The sequence below is a fragment of the Pipra filicauda genome, unplaced genomic scaffold, assembly GCF_003945595.2.
Source record: "Pipra filicauda isolate LSUMZ 115617 unplaced genomic scaffold, ASM394559v2 scaffold161_size1661140_pilon, whole genome shotgun sequence".
Classification (NCBI taxonomy): Eukaryota; Metazoa; Chordata; class Aves; order Passeriformes; family Pipridae; genus Pipra; species Pipra filicauda.
The window spans coordinates 773,154-781,729 of NW_024104118.1; the positions used below are offsets into that span (position 1 = coordinate 773,154).

An 8,576-nucleotide genomic window follows, 5' to 3' on the forward strand; every position below is an offset into this window, starting at 1 on the left:
TAAAAAAGGGCCCATAAATGTGCGCTGGACACAGGGGAATGATGGAGAGAGGAGGAAATGGGCATGAACGTGTTTGGCAAATTAAAGCTGCTCCCTTTGTTTTGCCGCTTTGCAGATAGCTACAGGAACACTTAGTGCAGAGCCCGGGGTCTGGATAAGAAACTCTTTTAGCAGCAGGAAAGGTTGTTAAATATTTATTTGTAAACCTGGAGTCTTTATCTCTAAAACGTAGTCGAGTTCAATAAAATTTGATTTAGCTGCAGCAGCGTAGAGGAGATGAGAGCATGGACTCTGAGAGTTGTGTGTCATTGGCTTTGTATGAAGCCATCAGGGCAGAGATGGGGGTGAGCCCATGGCTGGACCCACACCTACACCGTAGCCCAGTGGGGATGCCCAGCACTGCTGGGGTCTGGCTCACTCCTGTGTGGAGCTGGGAGCACCAGGTCAGCTCCTGCAGGGATGGACGGGGTGGGGACACTGAGCCCCCAGAACACTGCAGGCTTCCCCCCTCCCTGCTGGGATATGGCTCGCTTTGTCCTAAATTGCCTGTTGTCGCTCGATGCTCTCAGAAGCATCTGGTTCAAGGGTGAACATCTCCTGCACTGTAATTTATGGCTGCCAGGTGGGCTTAGAGCTGACTCAGGCATTTTTACCGCTCACTTGCTGTCAGTGCAGCAGATCGCTCAGTGCCAGGGAGCACCGACCCTGCTCCGAGGGCGGTGAGCAGGGGACAGCCCAGGGACAGCGGTGACAGTGGTGGGCATGGCCAGGCAGCTGCCCAGCCCTTGGGGCATCCTCAGGAGCACACCCAGGGGCAAAGCCTGGGCTCCCTTTTGGGTCATCACCCAGTTTTGGTTTTCCCGGGGCCGTTCCTCCCACACCAGGGCAGCCTGTGCCTCACAAGGGAGCGAACCCCACCCATGTCAGTGCTCCAGCCCAGCCCCGGGCTGCATTTCCAGGCACGGGCCCAGAATAGTATCTTTCCTCCCAGTGCTGAGCCCAGTCAGAGACACTCAGCAGGTCCTGCTGTATTTAGCACCAAGGCAGTGCACTCCAGTGCGTCCATCTGCGCCTCTTGGCTGAGTCCAGCACCTTCCTGGGGGAAGGGACTGTACTTTGGAGCCCTCAGCCCTGGGCAGCAGGTGGTGAAGACAAGGGTCAGTGGCTGCCATGGCTCTGAGCATGAGTTCTGTGCTGGGTTTGCTCGTTGCCCAAAGGCAGTGAGTCTGGCAGCTGCTGCTTTTTTTATCGATTCTTTTTTTGTGTGTGAGGAAGGAGAGCCGTGCTCGTGCCAGAGGGCTGCAGCTCTCCCAGGCTGGGCTGTGCATCACGGTCACGGCCTGCTCCTGCCTGGCAGCTCGTGCTGGGGCCACGGCTGGCACCCTGGAGGGGTGCTTGGACATGTTTCAGGGGCCTCCTCAGAGTAACTGGGAGGGGTTTGTGGAAAGCCCTTCTTGCAGGTGGCAACTGGGGGGGGCCACTACCACCTCTCCCCCAGTGACACCAAGCCCTGTCCCCAAGCCCTTCAAGGCAGCTGCAGCCCCCACCTACAGCCCCAGTGCAGGAGGCTGTAAAGGCACACATGGGCTGTTGACCCACAGCTCACATAAAAATCACACTTTCAGTCATTTTTAGAAGGGCATCTCTTAATATCCACCTCACCTTGAGGCACAACTATTCCTCTCCAAATCAGGCAGAGGTAAATGGGAACCAGAAGTGATTTAAAGCTCATCTTAGCTCAGAATTTTCCGGCTTATTTATTGTCTTTCTCCCAGAGCTCTTCTGTGACTCTGGCTATTAAGATTACGGATGTTTTTGTCGGGGATTGTATTTATCACGGATTTAAATTTAGCTGAGAACTAATAACATGTGAGGTGTGTCTAGACTTTAATTCTGCGCAGTCGGGCTGTGCTCCTCGGTAACACCTCACAGATTCTGCTTCCTTCATCCATCGCCTCTTTGCTTATGTTGTACTCATCAACACCGCACAGCCTGGGCTCTGCCGAGGCCAGAGCGGGGATGACAGCAATGAACCAAAGGTGCCGGAGGGGCGATCCCCTTCCTGCTGGTGGAGAGACAGGATTGGGCCCAGGGGAGCTTGGGATGCAAGATCTGTGGCAGAATTCAGCTCTCCCCCTTCCCCATGCCCAGCGGGGACCAGCACATAGTGGCACGTGCAGGCAGAGCAGAGGTTTTGGCCCAGCACACAGCCAAATAAGGCCAGTGCCTGGCACACTAATGAGCTGAGTGGTTTCAGCCCTGCTATAATTAAGCCCCTCAGACTGTATTTTGTTTTGCACGCCGTGTTTTGCTGTCTTTGATGGCTCTCTCACCACGGCTGCGAGGAATTGGTTTCTGAGGAACACAGGCTGATGGAGGCTGCGGGAGCCAGGGCACGTTTACAAGCGGGTGGAAGAGCAGTGCCCTGAGAAGCTCCTGGCCACAGGGAGAGGAGGCCCAGGGACCCCCTGGCAGCTCAGCCCCAGCTGGGGCTGCAGCACGAGGCCAGGGAGCAAATCCATGTGCCAACCAGGGTGCCATCCTGGCTCCATGGCACCTGCACATCCCCACAGCGGGCCCTGGCCCCAACCCCACCCCAGTGGCATTTCGACAGTAGCAGCAGCCCCACTTGTCTCTGTACAGCTGCCCAGCACCGGGGAGGTGATGACATGGGAGATGATGGATTGTAAGTACACAGCAAATGACTCTTTGCAGCCTGGCCCAGACCCAAGCAATCCCACTGAAAATGTTTCCACCGGACTGGGACGTGCTGGCCTGGGGCCAGCAGGAGGGACCTCGGCACCACTGCCAGGGGAGATGGTGGGATCAGCTCCCACCCCTGCACCTCTTCACTTTGCAGGTGATGTGCTCAGTGTGGTCCCAAGTGAGCAGCCCCACTGCAGAGAGAGAGGGGAAAAGGGATGGAGTAGGAGAGCGAACTGGGAGGAAACCACAGAGGGTTTCTGTGGAGACTCCAGGTCCTCACAGCCCATTGTGCCAAGGCTGGTGTTTCCCAGATGGTGCTGGTGGACATTTTTATGGCCAGTCCATCATCTTCCATCCTTGCATTGTGCAAAGAAATTTTGAATAATTTTTGGGGAACAAAAGTTATCCTTGGGTCATATATCTGTATGAAATGCTGAATATGAGCAGATGCAATAACAGGAATGCACAGAACGTGTACCAACCCCATAAATAGTGCTGAGCAGGGAAAGTAATGTACAGGATATACAGTGATGGATACAAATGGAGCCAGTGGAAGTAATGGATTGGGTGTGTTCAGCGATAGCCATAAATAGCATTAGTGGGAGCAGTGCAGAGAGTAACATAACAATAGATATAAACATGGGCTGGAGTAGTCTTAGATCTAATATAGAATATTAATGTGATTTGATTCCTCACAATAGCTTGAATAAGGAAATAAATGCAACAGAGGCAGCATGACAGGGAGTGTCTGGTTCTGCCTGCCAGTGGGCTGGGAGGGCTCTGGGCTGGGGCACAATCCAGACCATGAACTCCCCAGGGAGGTCTCCCAGCCCTCCCCAGGGATGGCAGCAGGAGGCTGGGTCTTTCCCAGCTGAGACCAGGCAGTCTCCCCATGCCCTGCAGCCCCCCTGGACCTGAGTTCAGGCTCCAGTGCACTCTGTAGACAGTGTCTGACCAGTTGCTGTGTCTCAGGGGGGATGGTGTGGGTCTGCCCTTGCAGCCTGGCACGGTAGGAGGCAAGGGACTGGCCCTGAGGGCACACATGGAGAGCGGCTGCTCTGCCCATGGGGGAGCACAGAGGAAGGGGGTGAGTGCCCACGGAGGAGTCGCCATGGCCGACCCCAAGTGGGGTTCCCCCAGATGTTCGATCCCGTGCTCAGCTACTCTGTGTTTGCAAAGCAGCCTTTATATTCAGGCTCCATCTACAGGGAACGGAATAATTTCAAGAGCTTAAAATAGGATGTAGATAGATGTGTTTCATATTAAATTATTTTTTTTAAGAAGCCAAGGAAGCTGTCTGACACAGATTCCTCAAGGCTTTCCACTCAAAAGTCTGTGCACGTTCAATCAGCAAGTGGAAAGTCGGGGGGTGGGGAGGAGAGATGGTCTTGTAGCCAAAGGGCTGCATTTCAGCTGGAAAATTAGAACCTCTGCTCTGCATTGGCCATGCCTTTCCCCTTACTGTCATCTCTGCCAGGACAGTAAAACCTTTCGCTGTGGCTGTGCCCATCTTTTGCTCATGTCCCCCTCGCTGTTTCTCTCCCCCCTGTTACCTGCAGGTGAGAGATAGGATGGTAGCTGGGGAGGCGAGTATGCGCAGCCCAATCCTGGCCTGCTGGCAGCCGATTCTCCTCCTGATGCTGGGATCCATCCTGTCCGGCTCCGCCACGGGCTGCCCGCCGCGCTGCGAGTGCTCTGCCCAGGAGCGCGCTGTCCTGTGCCACCGGAAGCGGTTCATGGTTGTGCCAGAAGGGATCCCGACTGAGACCAGGCTGCTGGACTTGGGCAAGAACCGCATCAAGACACTCAACCAGGATGAATTTGCCAACTACCCTCACCTGGAGGAGCTAGAGCTAAACGAGAACATTATCAGTGCCATTGAACCTGGGGCTTTCAACAACCTCTTCAACCTCAGGACGCTGGGGCTCAGGAGTAACAGACTCAAGCTGATCCCCTTGGGGGTGTTTACTGGACTCAGCAACCTTACCAAGCTAGACATTAGTGAGAACAAAATTGTGATCCTCCTAGACTACATGTTCCAGGACTTGTACAACCTGAAGTCTTTGGAGGTGGGGGACAACGACCTTGTCTACATCTCCCACCGGGCCTTCAGTGGCCTCAACAGCCTGGAGCAGCTGACCCTGGAGAAATGCAACCTAACCTCCATCCCCACGGAGGCACTGTCTCACCTTCACGGCTTGATCGTGCTGCGGCTGCGCCATCTGAACATCAACACCATCCGGGATTACTCATTCAAGAGGCTGTACCGGCTCAAGGTCCTCGAGATCTCACACTGGCCCTACCTGGATACTATGACATCCAACTGCCTCTACGGGTTGAACCTGACCTCCTTGTCCATCACCCACTGCAACCTGACGTCCATCCCGTATGTGTCAGTGAGGCACTTGGTTTACCTCCGATTCCTGAACCTGTCCTACAATCCCATCGTCACCATCGAGGGCTCAATGCTCCACGATCTGCTCAGGCTCCAGGAGATCCAGCTGGTGGGAGGGCAGCTCACCACAGTCGAGCCCTTCGCCTTCCGTGGCCTCAATTACCTGCGCATCCTGAATGTGTCAGGGAACCTGCTGACCACCCTGGAGGAGTCAGCTTTCCATTCGGTGGGCAACCTGGAGACGCTCATCCTCGACAACAACCCCTTAGCCTGCGACTGTCGGCTGCTCTGGGTTTTCCGGCGGCGATGGAGGTTGAACTTCAACAAGCAGCAGCCCACCTGCTCCACCCCTGAGTTTGTCCAGGGCAAGGAGTTCAAAGACTTCCCTGACGTCCTCCTGCCCAACTACTTCACCTGCCGCCGAGCACGGATACGGGACCGCAAACCTCAGCAGATCTTCGTGGACGAAGGCCACACGGTTCACTTTGTCTGCCGGGCAGATGGGGACCCGCCGCCCACCATCATGTGGCTCTCCCCCCGGAAGCACCTCATCTCTACCAAAACCAACGGGCGGCTCACTGTCTTCCCTGACGGCACGCTGGAGGTGCGCTACGCCCAGATCCAGGACAATGGCACCTACCTATGCATCGCCAGCAACGCGGGTGGCAACGACACCATGCTGGCCCACCTGCACGTGCGCAGCTACTCCCCAGACTGGCCCCACCAGCCCAACAAGACCTTTGCATTCATCTCCAACCAGCCCAACGAGAGCGATGCCAACAGCACGCGCGCCACCGTGCCTTTCCCCTTTGACATCAAGACTCTCATCATCGCCACCACCATGGGCTTCATCTCCTTCCTGGGTGTCGTGCTCTTCTGTCTGGTGCTCCTCTTCCTGTGGAGCCGGGGGAAAGGCAACACCAAGCACAATATTGAAATCGAGTACGTGCCACGGAAGTCTGACGCGGGCATCAGCTCTGCCGACGCGCCGCGCAAGTTCAATATGAAAATGATTTAGCCAGGCAACAATTTGCAAATAATAATGGTGTTGTTTTGTTGGGTTTTTTTAAAGAAAAAAATGAACAAATAAAAAATAATTAACAAACAGTGCTACAAACATACCGACCTCTCTCCTTCCACCGTGCCCTCCGCCCCTTGTCCAAACCCACTGCACCCACACTGTCACCACCTCTTTCTCCTCTTCTTCTTCTTTATACCAGGAAAACATTCATCCGATGTCTTCAGGACTCCTGTGTTTGTAAGGACTTTGTCTGATGGACTCTAGTGTCAGATATAACTCTGAGAGGGGAAAAACAACAGGGTGGGGGGGAAAAAGAAAGTAAAAAGAAATAAAATCAATAAAAAGTTACGAACTTTCTTCTGTAACTTTGATTTCAATAATTATGGATTTTTATGAAAACTTGAAATAATAAAAAACCCTATTTCCTATAGATAGTTGGAATGCAAAATCTTGACTTCTTGATCTGTCCAGTTCTGTACCTGGCAAGCGCTCACTTTCTCACCACAGAGGCACTTCCCAGACGCCTTGCCAAGAGCAGCCCCAGGCCAGGGTGAGTCTCCCACCAACACTAAATGCACCTCCTGCAGTGTCCTAGGCCCTGCATGGCACCCAGAGGAGTTTTGACTTTTCTTCCCAAGGACCAGTTGTGGTTTTATAGCCAGTCCCCTTGCCCGTCCCCAGAACCCGGAGAGCAGGGCTGTGACACTGATGTCCATAAGCAGCAATGGAGCAGGGCTGTGTTTTCCAGCCCTTTGTGTTGGGAGAGGGATGCAGAACCAATCACAGGGCAGGTGGCAGCTGGCTGTGCCCGTGGCTTCCAGGCTGAGAGCCAGCTTTGCCAGGGCAGGGCTGGGGATCTGCTCCTTACATGGGGAGAGGTTTTTCTGCTGGCCTTTACCTGCAGTACCGGGGTGTCTCCTCTCCAACAGGGGACAAGCTGGCTCCTGTGCTCTGGACAGCTGTCCCCGTGGGCAGGGAGGCAGCACTTCCATTGGCAGCACCCACCTGGGTGTCTCCAGCACCTGGTACCCCACGGCCAGAGGAGCTCCAGTGCTGCTCCCCACCTGCCTGCGATGACTCTCGCGGTTGTTTTGGGACCTGATCGCCGGCAGCCAGGCTCTCAAGCACCCTCAGGCACATCGAAGGGAATTCAGCTTCCAGGCTCACAGGAGACTTTGTCTGAAAAAAAATAAAATTGCATAGGTCAGTAAACGGACACACAGGCTGAGCCAGACAACAGGCACAGGCTGTAACACACTGTCTGCCCTGGTCTGGCTCCAGTGTGCCCATCACTGTGGGGTCTGGTCATCAGCAGCAACCCACCTTTGCTCAGCTCTGGGACTTGGATCAGGAGGTCTGGAAGGTCTGTGCTGTCTCACAGAACCATAGAATGGGTTGGGTTGGAAGGGACCTCAAAGATCATCTCATCTCCTCAAGGAAGAGGGAGAAATGGGGGTTAAATTGGCCACTGGGGTTCCACAGCTGGAAGCACAAAACATCCCTGCAAATGGTGGTGATATGGCCACTAGAAGCTTTTATAAGCCTTACTGAATGAGCAGGTGCTTCCCATCCTTCCCAGCTGCTACTGGGAGGGTGGCACCACACTGACCAGCAGCCTCCTGGCTCAGCCAGCCCTGGTGGCATCTCTGAGGCAGATGAGCCAAGATTTGCATGCCTGATTTGTAAAGCACCTAAGGAGTCTTCAGGGATCAAAGTCACTACAAGATGATAACATGTAAGCAACAGGAACCTGGAGCCCCAACAGAGAAAAGAATGAATTTGCTTTTTTTCCAGCAGTGTGCCAATCTAGAAGAACCAACCTGAAGCATCTGTGCAGGTGGGGAGGGGGGAAATTTTTGCTGGTTTCAGCTTTCTGTTCATCTTCAAACAAAAGATCTTGTGTTTCTTTCTCCACAGCAGGTTTCACAAGCATTGATTTGTTCTTTTCTCATCTCTAACCCAGCTTTCCTTTATAACTTTGAAACGAAAACATTTTTTTTAAAAGCCTTTTGCTTTTGCTTTGCTTTTTAAGATAGCCAGAGCAAAATGCTCTTTATGAGCTTCCCCTCCCACCAGTGTTTAACCAACATTTTCAGCGAGCTAAACACGAAACCACAAACGAATAAGGTACAAACAAAAAGGATGAAGTTGAAGGCAAGGCACGCTCCAGGGACTGCAGATCCCAGTGCAGAGGCTGGGAGTAGTGCTCCCCCAGGAGAGGCAGGGATGCACAGAGGTCTCAGCCCTCGGAGGACGATGCCAAGCTGAGCACAGCTGAGCAAGCACATTGGGAACAGAAGTCTCAGTCTGAGCCTGGTTACCAGGACTGACAACCAGTGGTTCAGGAGACAGCAGAGAGGTGAAGGGGGGGTCTCCATGACCCTGGACACTGATTGTCCAAAAGAACCGCTTACTTAGTTGGCTCCAGTTATCCCTTTTAATGCTGTAATGAAA

The 8,576-nt window shown here is 53.8% G+C and overlaps 1 protein-coding gene across 2 annotated transcripts in view; it reads left to right on the top strand.

Annotated features, from left to right (window-relative positions):
• The window catches only part of LINGO1 (leucine rich repeat and Ig domain containing 1), a 154,816-nt gene extending 148,264 nt beyond the window's left edge, over positions 1–6,552 (top strand). For both annotated transcript variants that reach the window (XM_027712288.2, XM_027712287.2), the window contains one exon: positions 4,266–6,552. In XM_027712288.2, the coding sequence (XP_027568089.1) occupies positions 4,278–6,119 (1,842 nt within the window). In that variant the 5' untranslated portion in view covers positions 4,266–4,277 and the 3' untranslated portion in view covers positions 6,120–6,552. The remainder of the gene's footprint in view (positions 1–4,265) is intronic.
• The last annotated feature ends 2,024 nt before the right edge of the window (positions 6,553–8,576 follow it).